Raw genomic sequence first — 18,360 nt, 5'->3', positions numbered from 1 at the left:
CACCTGCAGGTAAAGGTATCATGTGGCCTTTGTTATGGCAACCCTTGCAAACTAATAATGTGCCACATGTCCTTTGTACCAGTGTAAATTATAATATGCCTTTCTTGAAAGACGTAGGTTGAATTATGTCTTCACAAAAATATGTTTATAGTGCAGGGAGATAGCTTAGTTAGTAAAACACTTTCCCTGAAAGACCTATGTGTTTAGTAGTCCATGCTTATAACCCCAGTGCTGGGGAGGCCAACAGAGAGATCCCTGGATGGGACTCACTGCCCAGCAATGCAGTCTATTTGTTGAGTTCCAGGTTAATGAGATACCTTGTCTCAAACAAGGTGGACAGTGCCTGAGGAATGACAACCGAGGTTGTCATGTCCTCTGGCCTTTTCCCACACATAAATGCATTTATACACCTATGCACCTGCACACACATGAACATGAATGCACACAGAAAAATAACCTTGCTTACACTTGACCTCTAGTTCTTACTTGGAAATAGCATCTATGTTGTAAATAGTCAAATAATGTAACAATTAAACGGTAAAGATAGAGTGGGTCCCTGTGTAAGGACCATTGTCCTTAAAAGGGGGAATCTGGACACAGAAAGGTACAGGGAAGAACATGACATAATGGCAGAGGTGCCAGCAGCCATCAGCTAGCAGATGCCTGGAACAGATGCCCCAGAGCCTGTGGTATGAGCCTCCCTGTCCCTGATTCTAGTCTCCAAGATCAGAGAATAGGTTTCTAAGGTTTAAGTTACTCTGGGTGTGGGGACTGTCAAGACAGCTATAGAATAAGAAGACGTGCACTAATACAGGCTGTTCTGACCTCCCAAACATACTCTGCAGAATTAAATCATGTGTTCATGGCCTGGAGTGGAAAGAGAGAAGCCCATATATCTCTGGTGAGCGGTCCAAGCCTAAAATATAGTGGTACCATTTGCAGCCATCTGTCAAAGTCCAAGCTTGAGCTTGCCCATTTCTGTTGCTGTCCACAGTTGAGGCCTTGAGTGGAAGCTATACCATATGTACACCTCAGGACTTCTGACTTTGCCTCCATTTCATTTCTTCTGACAGAGTGGTAGGGGAGGATGGGTAGCCAGGAGTTCCCAAGCAATCTGAAGTGCTTTACATGTCTGGATTCTGATTATCTCATCCTCACAGCATTCCCCAATGGCACTTTTCCTCTAAAAAATGTCTTAACCCTGCACACCCCTTGTCCCTGCCTCAAGTCTCAGCCTACACTATGACAGGATGCCCAGCTTCCCATTTTGACTGCATAGTCTCTTTGGCTTCATGTTTTATTTCCTGTAGTCACTGATGTTTCGACTCTTTCCTAGACACCAAGCCCCACGGGGAACCCTTGTTAGAGGAGGCAGTTGACAGTGCACACTCCACAGGGCAGCACCAACCTGAGCTAGAATGTAGGTAACCTTTAGGAAGAAGCCTGTTGCAGTCTACCATAGCATGGGGGTTTTTATTGTTGTGTTGTTTGCACATATGCATGTGTGTGTGTGTGTGTGTGTGTGTGTGTGTGTGTGTGTGTGTGTGTGTGTAGTGTGGTATTGGGGATTGAAACTAGGGCCTTCCATATGGTAGGCAAGAGCTCTACCAACGGAGTTATGGCCCAGCCAATCTATTTGATTATTCAGTGTTTGGCTAGTGCCTGTTTTACCCACCCAGCTGTCTGTTGGGAAGGGCTTTGTTTGTTTGTTTGTTTTTGCTCAGGACCAATACCAGAGAAATCAAGAAAATCTCCCACTAGAGAGAGGGTGATATAGTAGAACCCATACAAAGTTCTAGGTTCTGTGACTATCAAACATCCATGCAGGTGTGGCTTGGTGGCAGAATGCTTATTTTACACAAAACAATAACAAAACATCCATACTGTAATAGGATGATGTGTTCCATCCTAAAAGAAAACTGCATCCTAGGTGAGCATGGTGTTGCAAGCTGCAATTCCCCACACTTTGGGGACAGAGGCATGTGTCTGTAATCCCCGGTAGTTAGGGAACAGAGGCAGGAGGATGAGTTCCTTAGGCCATTCAGAGAAACCTTGTTAGAAATAACTCAGTAGCAGAATGCATCCTCACTTATACCAAGCCCTGGTCCTGATCCCAGAGCTGTAAGAAAACAAGCCCAGAAACTGCATTTTTAACACCCACATGTCATTGCCACTGCAGGAGAAGGAAACAGCTCCAGTTAGCACAGCTGATTGAAACATGTTGCTTTCAATCATCTGGACATGAAAACTCAGAACAAGTGTGTTGATGTACAGTATTGTGCCCTTGGCCCTGATCCACTCCTCCCTTCCTAGGATATAGTGTTTTGATCTGGACCGTGCCTACGTCCTGGTGTCGCTTAGGTTCTTGATGGAAACTCATCAGGGCAGTGTCCAGAAAAGGGCAGTTGGTCATGTGAGCCCATAGTCAGAAAGGAATGCAATGTAATTTGAAAACCAAAGCACTTAGCTGGAAAACAGCCAAAGCAATCAGGAGAAGCAACAACAGAAGCTTCAACCAAGAACTGGGAACTCCAGGATATGTGCCTTGCAGACTCTGCCTCACTGGGCTTAAAGTGTTCCCATCCCGTTTCCTTCCTTGCCACGCTTACCATTCCAGACTCGTACTTACACTTCAGGCTGCATATCTAGGGGGATCTGTGACGGGAAATGTCATCTTTTGTTTGTTTTTTCGAGACACGGTTTCTCTGTGTAACAGCTCTGGCTGTCCTGGAACTCACTTTGTAGACCAGGCTGGTGGAACTCATAGAGATCCACCTGCCTCTGCCTCCCAGGTGCTGGGACTAAAGGCGTGCACCACCACTACCCAGCTGGGAAACGTAATTTGGAAACCACTCTCATCTATTTGTAACGAACACATCTAGTATTTTGTGATGCAGGGAAAAACCTCAAGATAATATTTTTGGAGCTGGATTTGAGCATTTGGACTAACCTTGTCAAAATTTAAACCAATTCATCCAACATCCACAAAGTTCTACCTCTAAGATGTACACACTAGGGTTCTTCGGCCCTGCTCAGGGTCACCTGATGCCAGGGTTCTGTTCACCAGATCCGAACTCGGCAGAGGGATCCAACACACCCAACAGGTACAAAAAGTTAAAATAACTCCCTGTATCTTATCAGACCACCATGCTTTAAAGTTAGAATTCAACAGCAACACGAATTGCAAAAAACCTACAAGCTCGTGGAAATTAAGTAACACCAATTGCACAACTCCTGGGTTGAGGAAGAAATAAAAAAAAGAAATTAAAGATTTCCTAGAATTCAATGAGAATGTGGACTTATGGGACTCTTTGAAAGCAGTGCTAAGAGGAAAGTTCATAGCACCAAGTGCCCACATGAAGAAACAAGAGAATAATCACACTAGAGAATTAACAGCACAACTGAAAGCTTTAGAACACAAAGAAGCCAATACGCCCCGGGAGGAGCAGAGGCCAGGAAATAATCAAATTGAGGGCGGAAATCAATAAAATGGAAACTAGGAGAACAATACAAAGAATTAATATAATGAAGAGTTGGTTCTTCAAGAAAATCAACAAGATAGACCAACCTTTATCCAAATTTACCAAACAGCAGATAGTGAACATGCAAATTAATAAAATCAGGAATGAAAAGGGGGACATAACAACAGACACAGAAGAAATCCAGAGAATCATCAGGTCATACTTCAAAAACCTATATTCCTTAAAATTCGAAAATCTAAAGGAAATGGACAATTATCTGGACAAGATTTCACTTACCAAAATTAAATCAAGAACAGATAAGCAACTTAAATAGACCTATAACCACTAATGAAATTGAAGCAGTCATCAGAAGTCTCCCAACCAAAAAAAGCCCAGGGCCAGGTGGCTTCAGTGCAGAATTCTACCAGAAATTCAAGGAGCAGCTAGTACCTATTCTCCTCAAAGTATTCCACACAATAGAAGCAGAAGGGTCATTGCCAAACTCTTTTTATGAGGCTTCAATTATCTTGATACCCAATCCACACAAAGACACAACTAAGAAAAAGAACTACAGACCAATATCCCTCATGAATATTGATGCATAAATCCTCAATTGCTTTTATTATGTTAAGGTATGTTCCTGTTATCCCTGATTTCTCCAAGACCTTTATCATGAAGGGGTGTTGGATTTTGTCAAAGGCTTTTTTTGTCAAATACTGGCAAATCGAATCCAAGAACACATCAGGGAAATAATCCACCATGATCAAGTAGGCTTCATCCCAGGGTTGCAAGGATGGTTCAACATATGAAAATCCATCAATGTAATCCACCATATAAACAGACTGAGGGAAAAAAAAAAAAACATATGATCATCTCACTAGATGCCAAAAAAGCCTTTGACAAAATCCAACACCCCTTCATGATAAAGGTCTTGGAGAAATCAGGGATAACAGGAACATACCTTAACATAATAAAAGCAATATCAGCAGGCCGACAGCCAACATCAAATTAAATGGAGAGAAACTCAATGCAATTCCTCTAAAATTGGGGACAAGACAAGGCTGTCCACTCTCTCCATACCTCTTCAATATTGTCCTTGAAGTTCTAGCTAGAGCAATAAGACAACAAAAGGAGGTCAAGGGGATACAAATCAGAAAGGAAGAAGTCAAACGCTCACTATTTGCAGATGATATGGTAGTCTACGTGAGGTACCCGAAAAACTCTACCAGGGAACTCCTACAGCTGATAGACACCTTCAGCAAAGTGGCAGGATACAGGATTAGCTCAAAAAAAATCTGTAGCCCTACTATATACTGATGACACATTGGTGGAGAAAGAAATCAGAGAAACATCATCCTTTACAATTGCCACAAACAACATAAAATACCTTGGGGTAACACTAACCAAAAAAGTGAAAGACCTGTACCGTAAGAATTTTGACTCTCTAAAGAAAGAAATTAAAGAAGATACCAGAAAATGGAAAGATCTCCCATGCTCTTGGATAGGCAGGATCAACATAGTAAAAATGGCAATCTTGCCAAAAGCAATCTACAGATTCAATGCAATCCCCATCAAAATCCCAACACAATTCTTCACAGACCTTGAAAGAACAATTCTCAACTTTATACGGAGAAACAAAAGACCCAGGAAAGCCAAAACAACCCTGTACAATAAAGGAACTTCTGGAGGCATCACCCTCCCTGACTTCAAGCTCTATTATAGAGCTACAGTCCTGAAAACAGCTTGGTATTGGCACAAAAATAGACATGTAGACCAATGGAATAGAGTTGAAAACCCTGATATTAACCCACACACCTATGAACACCTGATTTTTGACAAACAATCTAAATTTATATGATAGAATAAAGCGAACATTTTTAACAAATGGTGCTGGCATAACTGGATGCAGGCATGTAGAAAACTGCAGATAGATCCAAGTCTATTGCCATTCACAAAACTTAAGTCAAAATGGATCAAAGACTTCAACATAAATCCAGCCACACTGAACTTATTAGAACTTTAAGGGGGAAATACCCTTGAATTAATTGGTGCAGGAGACTACTTCCTGAACATAACACCAGTCGCACAGACACAGAGATCAACAATTGATAAATGGGATCTCCTGAAACTGAGAAGCTTCTGTAAGGCAAAGGACACAGTCAGCAAGATAAAACGACAACCCACAGACTGGGAAAAGATATTCACCAACCCCACATCTGACAGAGGGCTGATCTCCAAAATATACAAAGAACTCAAGAAGCTAGTCTCCAAAACACCAAACAATCCAATTAAAAAGTGGGGTACAGAACTAAATAGACAATTCTCAATAGAGGAATCTAAAATGGCTGAAAGACACATAAGAAAGTGTTCAACATCCTTAGCCATCAGGGAAATGCAAATCAAAACAACTCTGAGATACCATCTTACTCCTGTCAGAATGGCTAAAATCAAAAACACCAATGACAGTTTATGTTGGAGAGGATGTGGAGAAAGGGGAACACTCCTCCACTGCTTGTGGGAGTGCCAACTTGTACAGCCACCTTGGAAATCAGTATGGCGACTCCTCAAGAAAATGGGAATCAGTGTAACACAAGATCTAGCAATTCCACTCCTAGGCATATACCCAAAAGAAGCACATTCCTACAACAAGGACATCTGTTCAACGATATTCATAGCAGCACTTATTTGTAATAGCCAGAAACTGGAAGCAGCCTAGATGCCCCTCAACTAAAGAATGGATAGAGAAAATGTGGTACATTTACACAATGGAGTACTACTCAGCAGAAAAAAACAATGGAATCTTGAAATTTGCAGGAAAATGGATGGAACTCGGAGAAACCATTCTGAGCAAGGTAACCCGATCACAAAAAAGACAAATATAGTATGTACTCACTCATATGTGGATTTTAGACATAGAGTAAAGGATTACCAGCCTACAATCCACACTGTCAGAGAAGCTAGTAAACAAGGAGGACCCTAAGAGAGACACATACATGGCCCCCTGGAGAAGGGGAAAGGGACAAGATCTCCTGAGCAAATTGGGAGTTCTGGAAGAGGGAGGAGGGAGATAGAAGAATGAGAAGGGGAGAAGAGGAGGGGTGAGGAGGACATGAGGGAGCAGAAAGGTTGAGTTAAGGGAAGAATAGAAGATAACAAGAATGGAGATACCATAATAGAGGGAGACATTTTAGGTTTACAGAGAAATCAGGCACTAAGGAAATGTCTGGAGATCTACAAAGATGACACCAGCTAACTATCTCAGCAACGGAGGAGAGGCTACCTTAAATGCCCTCCCCTGATAATGAGATGACTAACTTATATGTCACCCAATAGCCCTCATCCAGCAGCTGGTGGAAGTAGAAGCTGACTCCCACAACTTATCACTGAACTGAACTGGAATCCAGTTGCAGAGAAGGACAAGTGAAGAGCAAAGGGGTCTAGACCAGGCTGGTGAAACACACAGAATCAGCTGACCTGAACATCGGGGAACTCTTGCTCCACAGACTAATAGCTGGGATACCAGCATGGGACTGATCCAGACCTCAAGAACATGGGTTTCTGTGAGGAAACCTCGGAAATCTACAGGACCTCCTGTAGTAGTTCAGTACTTATCCCTAGCATACGTGTGGACTCTGGGAGCCCATTCCACATAGAGGAATACTCCCTGAGCCAAGACACATGGGGGTGGGCCTAGTCCCTATCCCAAAGGATATGATAGAATCTTATGACACCCTATGGAAGGCCTCACTATCCATGAGGAGCCTAAAGAATATGTGATAGGTAGGGTTTTGGGGGGATGGTAGAGGAGGAGGGGAGGGAGAGGGAACTGGGATTGTCATGTAAAACAATCTTGTTTCTAATTCAAATAAAAAACTCTGCAGAAAAAAAAAAAAGATGTATACACTGACTAACACAGGGCACAATCTTACCCTCCTGGGAGACAGACGAGACACAGTGATGACACAGTGTGTCAGTGTGACACACTGAGCAAGCTGGATTGTTTCCTAGGAGAGAGAGTCCTCTAGCCCAGACTTGAAGGATGACTCAGTTATTGCCAGCGGACTGGGAGGAGGGACAGCCCAAGCTGGAAGGCCAACAAGTGTTAGCTTGGTAGGTCTTTAGACTGGAGCAAAGGGAATGTTCTGGCTGTGGCTGGGAGGGTGAGACCAGAGGGCAAGTCAGGACATGAAGGGCCCTTTGAAGCCCTGCTCAGGAGTCCAACAGAAATCTTAGTGGCCAGAGAAGTCACACTAGGCTACACATTAGTATCACCCAGGAAATATTCTTGTCCAAGCATCACCCTTGACCTTCATTGGCCTCTTCATGCTTTATGCTTTTCCCACAAATAAATGAATAAAGTGGAACTTAAAAAATAATATGGAGCTGGTACAAAGAAAAAGAGAAGGGGCTGGGAATAATGGTTGCCTAGCCTGCAAGAAGGTCTTATTGAAACCTTGTTTTGTTTAAAGGGAAGGAATAAAGGAAGGAAAGAAGGAAGGAAGGAAGGAAGGAAGGAAGGAAAGAAGGAATGAGGGAGGGAGGGAGGGAGGGAGGGAGGGAGGAAGGAAAGTAGCATTTAAGAAATTGATATCTGCATTGAGAGAAGGCCCTGGATTCTGTGGGCTGTGCCTGGAGTCCTGTGGGGAGTGTGTATGTGTGTGTGTGTGTGTGTGTGTGTGTGTGTGTGTGTGTGTGTGTGTACACCGTGTGTGTGCTTGTGCAACACACCTGTGCATGCATACATGCGTGTGTGTCTCTGTGTATGGGTGTGTTCACTTGTCTCCCTAGGAGTACAGTCATCCTCCATCTTCAAAATGAAGTCAAAAGCTGCTTGCAAAATGGAGTCTCTCAGGCAAAGGCACAGCCTGTTTTCCAGTGTGGAGTAACTTAGAATGGGGCATAGCCTGATCTCAAGGAACAGATAAGTCATAGTGAAAAGCAAAGAAAGGAGAGGTGTTCAATGTGGCTGCATCAGGCAGAGGAACAAAGTGATCCAGTGGCTGCTCTCCCTCTGCCTCCACAATCCGTCTTCAGGGTCCTGATACAAAATTTAGGTTTAAATAGAAGGTAAAAGGCATACGCACAGCTCAGGGTCTTGGTCAAAATGGCCCTGCTTATTATCATTGTCCCTGCTGTAGTCTCCCCAGCAAGGTGGTCTAACAAGTTACCAGCTGTGTGAAATCTGTTTCCAAGGAGACAAGCTCCCGCTGGTTACCACCCACCTCTAGTATTTTCCTTCCCCCAGCATGAGATCTCTGGGAAAATGTCTAATTTCCCAGAGTCCATTGTCTCCATAGTCTGATAGCTGAAGGGAGGGGCACAAGTGTCTGTTAATATTTTAGAGATGGAATCACATGTTAGAAGTTTTTTTAATTTAAAATTAAATAATATTTTATGCATATGGGTGTTTTGCCTGCCTGTCTCTCTGTACCACATGCATGCAGTGCAAGAGGGGGCTAGAAGAGGACTTCGAATGCTCTGGAACTAGAGTTACAGACAATTGCAGGCCGCCACATGGGTACAGGAAATTGAACCTGGGTCCTCTAGAACCCAGTGCTCTTAACTGTGAAGCCACCTCTCCAACTCCACAAACCTGTACTTGGTGTTTCATTCCTTTGAGGACAGTTACAATCTTTTTTTTTTTTTTTTCCTTTGAGACAGGGTTTCTCTGTGTAGTCCTTGCTGTTCTGGAACTCCATCTGTAGGCGACGCTGGCCTCAAATTCACAGAGGTCTGCCTGCCTCTGCTTCCTGAATGCTGGGTTTAAAGGCATGTTCCACCAGTCACAATCTTTTGTCTTCACTGTCCTTAAAATTCTGAGGGGAGGGTCCACCTGGGCTATGGGCTGCACACATTCTTCGCTGTACTCAACAAAGAGAAGAAGTGTGCAGAGACCACAGCACAGAAATCCCTGGGGAGTAAACACAGAAGAATGATAATGAACTAAGCAAATCCATGGGCTACATGAACTGGAACCCAATGGGCTGCCAAGAAATTAAAATAAGCAGATAAATATGCCCAATGTGATGAAAGAATATTGGTAATACAAAGTTATACACCAAAGTTCGATATTAAAGATAGTAGAGATATTGGAGTTGATACATAATGAAATGGGTAATATTAGGATGGAGAGAGAGAAAATTTGGTGAGCTAGCTCAATTCAATAGCCCTCTCAAAATAGAACAGAAAAAAATAGATGGAAAGTGAAAAAAAAAGAAAAATGAAGAGAGGGATTATAATGGCTATGGTGGGATGATAATATAGAAATAGAAATATAACAAAGGAAAGGAAAGAACATTTGAACAAGTAATAGCCACACTTTCTCCAGAGTGAAAGGGGGAAGAGGCTCACAGAACAAGATAGGTAAAAGACCTGGGTGGCAGTGGCATTCACCTTTAGTCCCAACACTTGGGAGGCAGAAGCAGGTAGATCTTTGTGTGCTTGAGGTCAACCTGGTCTACAGAGAAAGTTCTAGGTCTGCCAAGTCTAAACAGAAACCCTGTCTGGAAAAAATGAAACAAACAAACAAAAAACCAAAAGAGAGAGGGGCAGGAGAGATAGTTCAGTGGTTAAGAACACTTGGGGGGGGGGTCTTCAGAGAACCAGAATTCCTCACAACTGCTCTAACTCCAGTTTCAGGGGATCTGAAGCCTCTTCTGGCTTCCGCTGAAACCCACATACATAGTTCCAGGTACAAGCGCCCCCCTCCCCGACCTCCCCCTCCAGCTAAGCTTTTCACTTGGGTTCTGGGGATACGAACTCAAGTCCTCATAATTTATTCCTAAATGGCATAGGGAAACTAATTATGCAAACTTCTGCTCTGGAATTCAGTGTATGACTCTGTGGGGAAGCTTGGAAGCAATGTTCTCAATGGCAATGTGGACCGACTGGGATCCTACAGTGAGTGCCTTTCCACCCAGGGCCCTGGGGGAAGTTTCCGAGGCCAGTACTGCAAGCTTCACATACTGCAGGTAAGTGGAAGGGACCTGTGTGCTCGCTCTCAAAGGATGGTTTATAAGATACAGATCATGATAAGACTCTATCAATTGCTTTTCCTAACTGAAAACAGAAAAGGAAACTATTAAAACGTCTCGCAAGAAGTGGCGACTAGATTTTTTTTTTTTGCTTATTCTTCTGCTGCTTTTGAGACAAGATCTCACTATATAGAAAAGGTTGACCTGGAACTTGCATCGTAGCCCAGGGTTTTCAACCTTCCTAATGCTGTGACCCTTTGATACAGTTCCTCATGTTGTGGTGAGCCCCTGCAACCGTTAAAATTATATTCGTTGCTTCTTCATAGCTGTCATTTTGCTACTGTAATCCCAGCACTTGGGAGACTGAGGCACAGGAGGATTAAGAAATCAAGGACTTCTTGAATTACTAGAGGCCTGGCTTCAGAAAACAAAAGGGCCTGGAGGGATGGCTCAGTATATCATGTGACTGCTTCAGAATCGTGGAGACCCATGGGTAGATTCCCCAGCACCCATGTAAAGCTGGGTGAGGTCTATAACCCCAGCTCCTGGGTGGTGTGTGTGTGTGTGTGTGTGTGTGTGTGTGTGTGTGTGTATGTGTGTGTGTGTATGTGTGTGTGTGTATGTGTTTGTGTGTGTGTGTTTGTGTGTGTGTGTGTGTGTGTGTGTGTCAGAGAAAGCAGATCCTGTGAAATCATGTCTAGCCAATTTAGCCAAAGCTGATGAGTTGTAGGTTCAACCTTATCTCAAAAGATAAGGTGGAGTGTGATGAGGGAAAGACATCTATGTATATCTGGCCTCAACACACACACTCAACGCCCCCTATACACACACAGATGAGCGTGTGTGTGTGTGTGTGTGTGTGTGTGTGTGTGTGTGTGTGTGTATGTACCAAGCACTAACATTAAAGGGCATTGTGTTTCCCAGGATGGAGCTGACTACAGTGTGGGTGTGTGTGTCCCTGATTCTTGTGGTGAAGAGGATGTGACCATGATATCTCAGCTGGGTAAGTACAAAAAAATACAGTCAGACTACTGTCTCAGCATAAAGCTTGAAAATTCCGACTGCTTAGAGTCAACAAAGGCAATGCCTTCAGGGCCTTCATGGCCATACTAAGTCTTCATCTTGGTCAGTCAGCTTAACTAAGAATGATGGAGTCGAGGAAAGTTGGGAACAGAGGTGATAGGGTGGTAGTGGAGAAGATGGGAAAGGAAGAGAAAAGCAATAGCCAGTAGATAATTGCTGGATCCTGATGTAATAAAGATGGAAAGTTTAATAGTCTCCTCACAGCTGCCTCATTAGGCCTGGTGACAGGAGTGGGCAGTATCTGGTTTCCATACTGTGAATTCTCTGCTCTACCTGGGTGTCTGCCAACTGCAGGGTCAAAAAGGCCATTTGGAACTTGGATTGTGTGAGGCCAATAGGTTGCAGTGGATTAGTACTGAGAACCTAGCATTTGGTCCTGGTTGTCACTTCCCAGACGTGTGACCCTGAGCAAATCATGTAATGTCCCTGAGCTTCTGTCTTCTGTCTCTGCAGCAGGGGACTTCCAGGCTCTGAAGTTCAGAGGCTCCCATCGGCCTACCACCTCACAATGATGTCTGACCTCTGGCCATGCAGAGGAATACATTTCAGCCCATGAAAACTGGCTTGATCTTTTACAAGTATTTCAAAAATTTCTAAGCAAGAGCTTTAAAGCCTAAAATTTGTTTTTATCACTAGTGATGAATATTAATTTTGGTCATCTACAAAAGAGCTAACAACTCATGACTGAGAGTTCTCCTTCAAAGTGTTGATAGGGAAGCTATTCTTAGTAATTTTAATTTGCCCTCCGAGTTTATAATAACACTCACAGCTTTGAGTACATTATCTATCTAGCCGCGTGTTTCATGTGCTGTTTAAAGACAAGCAAACCAAACCAACCAACCAAACAAACAAAAAGCCAAGCATGTTGTCATATGCCTGCAACCCCAGCACTCCAGAAGATAAGGGAGGAGGGGTCATGAGTCCGAGGTCAGCCTGAGCTACAGAGCAAGTTTGAAGATAACCTGAGCTACATAGCAAGATATTTTGTATCAAAAATAAAAAATAAAATAAGAGCTGGTGACCTATCTCAGAGGCCCAGTTCTTGCTCAGTACTACAAATGATATGAAACATGTTATGAATCAAAGACAAATTTTGGTTCTTGATAGATAAGTGATGAATATAATAGAAACAAAGGCAGGTGTGTAGCTACTATGAAATTAGCATTTCAAATGAGTAATCAAGGCCCCAAGTTTAATGATTTGCCTTGCTTTAGGAGATTCGTCGGTTACTCTGATATTTCTGGCTAACACTAAGGAGCCCGTTTAGTATTAGCCAGAGCTGACTGAATGAAACAAAATGCTGACAGTCATTGCTGATGAGAAAAGATATTTTTATTCTCCGAGAGACAAGAAGAAGGTGCTTCCTGAGAAACCAGAAGAACCAAGCCAAGCTAGGGTGAACGCTGAGCTGACATGGGGCGGGGGCGGTGCTGGGGAAGTTAGGGTTGGCCAGCAGAGCCTCTCTTCAGCTTTGGCACAGAGGCAGGGCTTGAGATCAGAGCATCTTTCCCCCAGGGGAACAGTTCCCCATCTGGAAAGGATTTGTCAGCTATTTCTTAAAGTCTTTTGATGGCATTTCTGGTATCTCCCCTCCAGATGTGAGGGCGTGCAGTTCAGGAACACCAGGTGGCTGCTGTTGGCACAGGCGCTGCTCAGGAGAACAGGAGAACAAGTTCAGTCACACAGCAGCCAGGCCAAGGGAGGATGATCATAGCATTGCAGAGAGAGAGAGAGAGAGAGAGAGAGAGAGAGAGAGAGAGAGAGAGACAGACAGACAGAGACAGAGACAGACAGACAGACAGAAAGACAGAAAGACAGACAGACAGAGACAGGAAGACACACACACACAGACAGAGCCAGGCAGACAGACAGACAGAGACAGGAACACACACACACACACACACACACACACACACACACACACACACACACACACACACCAGAGACAGAGAGGAGAGAGAGAGAGAGAGAGAGAGAGAGAGAGAGAGAGAGAGAGAGAGAGAGAGAGAGAGAGAGACCCTGGATAGGTAGGAGGGCCAGAGCCTGGAGGACCTGCTGTACAGTGGTTTCTGTGGCATGTTGGAGCATTTCAACTAACAGACATTGCATGATGTGATAGTTAATCTTCATTGTCAGCTTGACTGCATTTAGAATCACCTGGGGGACATACCTCGAGTGTCTGTGAGGGTGTGTCTAGAGGTTACAGGAGGACACATCCTGAATGTGTGGCTCTAGTCCAATGTGTGGCTCAGGGTGAAGACTGAATAAAAGAGGAAAGGTAGGAAGTAAGGTCAGTGCCTGCATTCTCTTTTTCTGGGTCCACAGTGATGTGAGCAAGCAGCCTCATGCTCCTTCTGTCACAGCTGTGAGCCACTCATGCACCAGGACTTCCCTGACACAAGGGACTGTATCAAGCCATGAGCCAAAAATCAATCCTTCCTGCCTTCAATTACATCTTGTCAGGTTTTTGGTCACAGTAATGTGAAGAGTACTGAATGTGTGTGGCTTCCTGAGAATAAAATTGTGTCATCCCAGGGTATATAGACTCTAGATCAAATCTGGATAAAAAAGTATGAAATCTAGTGGGAATCTCTTACTGTATTCATTTCTCAAGGCTCCTGGTGCCAGGCTACAGTACTTCAGAATTTTATTTTCTTACAGTTCTGGACAGTAGACATATGAAATCAGGTGTTGATGAGATTGATTGCTTCTAGAGCTACCTAGCAGGGTCTAGTGTATGCCCCTCCCTTAGCTGGGGGCTGCCAGCAGTTCTAGACACTCATTTGCTTATAGCTATACCTTGTTTCCTTGGCTTGTTGACAAACAGGTTGCTTTGGCTATAGACACACCTTGGGTTGTAGATACACAGTGCCTCCTTGGCTTGTATACACACCATGTTCTGTTTAACACCGGGCCGGTGAATTTTATCTGCCACCAACAATAGGTAGCTCCACATTTCTATTCTCAGGGGCTCACTCTAGGTCTGTCCTTCAGAAATTTTCTAACATTTTTTGCTGTTCACACTCTCAGTTTGGCAGGAGCCAAAAGCATTGAGATCTGAGCTGCCTGGCATCAAGGTTCAGTGTAATGATGGTTGGCTGATTTTGAATAGCCTTACTTGTTAAAAGAACCAAGCTGACCAGTGGCTTGGCAAAAGCTGTCTTCCCCTCAGATCTCTCATGACTCCCCAATGCTGACTGAGAAGCTGCAATTATCTGGTAGAAACTCCTTGAATTAGCCACAGGTTTTTCTCTGGCTAGGATTCAAGAGGATTTTTTTTTTGTCCAGTAGTCTTTTATTAAAACATTTTCTCTTGTTGCTTCTTAATTACTAAAGCACTCCCCTGATATCACCTATGATTTCAAGAGAGTGGCAGCTATCCACACTGTAGCCCCCAGGATCTTTAATTAATTAATTAATTAATTAATTAATTAATATTTTATGTATGAATGCTGCATGTATACCTGCATGCTGGAAGAGGGCATCAGATCCTATTATAGATGGTTGTGAGCCACCATGTGGTTGGAGGGAATTGAACTCAGAACCTCGGGAAGAGCAGTCAGTGCTCTTAGCTGCTGAGCTATTGATCTAGCTCACCCCAGGTTCTTCTTAATAGTTCCTGAAAGTTCTTTGGCTAAATACTGGTGAGGCACCTGCAAGGAACTCTTGGCAACCTCATCAAAAGCATTATTTCCAATGTGCTTACTGTTTTCTGGACTTTTCTGTGTCCATAGCTTCCTGTGGGCTTTGATGGTGGGGCAGAGGCAGAAGGTGCAACCTTATCTGGGCCTGTTTGTCCTGAGTTGTCATTTCACCATCATCCTCAGATCTTTCCAGTCACTGGTTGCTATGGCAATGTCATCAGCAACTTTTCTTTTGCTGCTGCTGGGAATTGAACCTGGGTCCCCTAGAAGAACATTGTGCTCTCTCACAGCCTTCCTTCTAGCCTCCTGAAACTGTATTCTTAACTAGTATGTTCAATCTGATGAATTTATGTGAGGCAAATTCTCCTGTGTGTAAGATAGGGTGAGCACATCTCTTTTTTTGGAATTAGAAACAAGATTGTTTTACATGACAATCCCAGTTCTCTCTCCCTCACCTCCTCCCCTACCACCCCCCCAACTAAAACCCTACCTTTCACATATCCTTTCTGCTCCCCCTGGATGGTGAGGCCTTCCATAGGGTGTCATCAGAGTCTATCGTATCCTTTGGGATAGGGCCTAGGCCCACCCCTGTGTGTCTTGGCTCAGGGAGTACTACAGGAGGTCCTGTAGATTTCCTAGGTTTCCTCACAGAAACCCATGTTCTTGGGGTCTGGAAGAGCCCCATGCTGGTATCCAGCTATCAGTCTGTGGAGCAAGAGTTCCCCGATGTTCAGGTCAGCTGTTTCTGTGGGTTTCACCAGCCTGGTCTGGACCCCTTTGCTCTTCCCTTGTCCTTCTCTGCAACTGGATTCCAGTTCAGTTCAGTGATTAGTTGTGGGTGTCTGCTTCTACTTCCACCAGCTGCTGGATGAGGGCTATCAGGTGGCATTTAAGTCAGTCATTAATCTCATTATCAGGGGAGGGCATTTAAGGTAGCCTCTTCTCTGTTGCTTAGATTGTTAGCTGGTGTCATCTTTGTAGATCTCCAGACATTTCCTTAGTGCCTGATTTCTCTGTAAACCTAAAATATCTCCCTCTATTATGGTATCTCCATTCTTGTTATCTTCTATTCTTTGCCTGACTCAACCTTTCGGTGAGCACATCTTACAGGTTGGTAAAAGTTACAAACAGTAATGGAACCACACCTCATGTCTCATAGTCACTTAATGAACTGTGGCATCTGTGGCCATTATAATAATCAGTATGGTCATTTTGTGGAACCACATATCCTCAATGTTTGCCAGGGATTGGGCAGTGCTCAGGTCTTGATTCGGAGTGTGGCCCTGGGGAGTGAGTGGCAAGAGTATAGATCCAAGATCACTCCCAGACTTCCAGGTCTGAAGCCTCCAGGGAGGGGCCAATAGTTCTCCCTTCACCCCGGGTCACTCTGACTTGCCAGCATTTGAGATGGAACACTGGTCTGATTGGTAAGATTCTTACGTATTGATTCTTCCAATTCACCACACACCTGTCCTGAGTTGGTGTTCCCAAGTGAGCTTGAGTTTTGAATGGTGGTCATCCTGGAGTCTCTTGCAGAGACTTGCTCACAGACTTGAGTCAGTACCAGCACCTTTTAGATTTAGCGTTCCCAGGGCTGTGTGCCAGAAGGGATGTGAGAGATCTACGGACAGAGAGTTCAGAAGACTAGTCCATTTCCGCCTAGCTCTGTGGTATACTGGCTGCTTTTGTGTGTCAACTTGACATAAGCTAGAGTCATCAGAAAGGAAGGAGCCTCAGCTGAGGAAATGCCTCCATGAGACCCAGTTCTAAGGAGTTTTCTCAAGTAGTGATCAATGGGGGAGGGCCCAGCCTGAGGTGAGTGGTGCCATCCCTGGGCTTGTGGTCCTGGGTTATATAAGACAGCAGGCTGGGCAAGCCAGGGGAAGCAAGCCAGTAAGCAGCACTCCTCCATGGCCTCTGCATCAGCTCCTGACTCCAGAATCCTGCCATATTTGAGTTTCTGTCCTTAACTTCCTTCACTGATGGACAGCAGTGCTGAAGTGTAAGCCAAATAAACCCTTTCCTCCCCAACTTGCCTTTTCTTAGTGGTGTTTCATCATAGCAATCAAAATCCTAACTAAGACATGTGGCCTTCGGCACCTTTTTATGTTTTAAGAATTTATTTTTTAAGGTAGGTGCGTGTGTGTGTGTGTGTGTGTGTGTGTGTGTGTGTGTGTGTGTGTGTTTGTGTGTATGAATGCGTTTGCACAAGTGCCTGTGGAGGGAGGCCAAATGAGGGTGTCAGCTTCCCTGGGGCTAGACGTATAGGAAGTTGTGGACTGTCTGATGTAAATGCTGGGAACTAAACTCTGGTTCTCTGGAAGAATAGTATTCACTTTTAATCCCTGACACATGTCTCTACCCACTTTCGGCATCTTTGTTTCTTATTTCCCTCCCACTATTCTTAAAGCAGATAAATTTGGTCTTTGGTATTCATGGTAGATTGGTTCCAAGACCCGCAGGAGACTGAAATCCACAGGAACGCAAGCCTTTACATAAAATTCCATAGTGTTTGCATAGAATTTACATAATCCTCCTGCTCACTATTAACCATCTCTCGATTATTTATAACACTTAGTGTGAAGGCCATGTGCATAGTTACACTATAGTCATACTATATCATTTAAAGAATAATGATGAAGAGTCTGTAATCGAAAAATACTGTCAGCCTTGGAAAGCCAATGCATGTCAAAAAATTCCAGCTCTGTGTGCAATGAATACACTTGGGAAGGTCTAAAGCACTGACATGGCCTCTTCTTCTCTCTTGGTAGATATTCTAAGGTTCAGAAATACTTCATTTTTGGCGCCTTCCCTCTCCCTCTTTACAAAAAACTCTTCCTCCTCACCTTGTGAAAGTGTGGCCAGATGTGCTGCTGGGGTGTTTCCACTGGACACGTTTGCCACCGTGTGCCTGTAAGTATGGGCATCTGAGGTACCCAGCTGGGACTGATGTCAGTCAATGTCGTCTTATCAGCCTCTCTCACCAACTGCACTGTGTTAAACTTAATTCACTGAATGGCGACTGGCCAATGCTGCCTGGCTTCCAAGTTCAATGGTCTGAATTTTGTGTCCACTCTAACATTGAAACTTAATCCTGAACATGTTGGAGTCAGGTGGGGCCTTGAGTAGGTAAGCAGGCCATGACGAGCCACCCTTACAAATGAGATTAATGTCCTCCTAAAAGGTACCAAGAAAGGT

General features: G+C 44.0%; 1 protein-coding gene across 1 annotated transcript in view; it reads left to right on the top strand.

Annotated features, from left to right (window-relative positions):
- LOC100769987 (O-acyltransferase like protein) overlaps positions 1 to 18,360 on the top strand; it is a 54,524-nt gene that overhangs the window by 4,340 nt on the left and 31,824 nt on the right. Inside the window, exons 2-4 of the mRNA XM_027402717.2 lie at positions 10,293 to 10,432; positions 11,360 to 11,438; positions 17,934 to 18,075. Of these exons, the coding sequence (XP_027258518.1) occupies positions 10,293 to 10,432; positions 11,360 to 11,438; positions 17,934 to 18,075 (361 nt within the window). The remainder of the gene's footprint in view (positions 1 to 10,292; positions 10,433 to 11,359; positions 11,439 to 17,933; positions 18,076 to 18,360) is intronic.

The sequence above is a fragment of the Cricetulus griseus genome, chromosome 2 (genome assembly GCF_003668045.3).
Source record: "Cricetulus griseus strain 17A/GY chromosome 2, alternate assembly CriGri-PICRH-1.0, whole genome shotgun sequence".
In the NCBI taxonomy this organism is placed as follows: Eukaryota; Metazoa; Chordata; class Mammalia; order Rodentia; family Cricetidae; genus Cricetulus; species Cricetulus griseus.
Note: the sequence above shows the minus strand (reverse complement) of the source record. Positions and strands in the feature narration are given on the sequence as shown.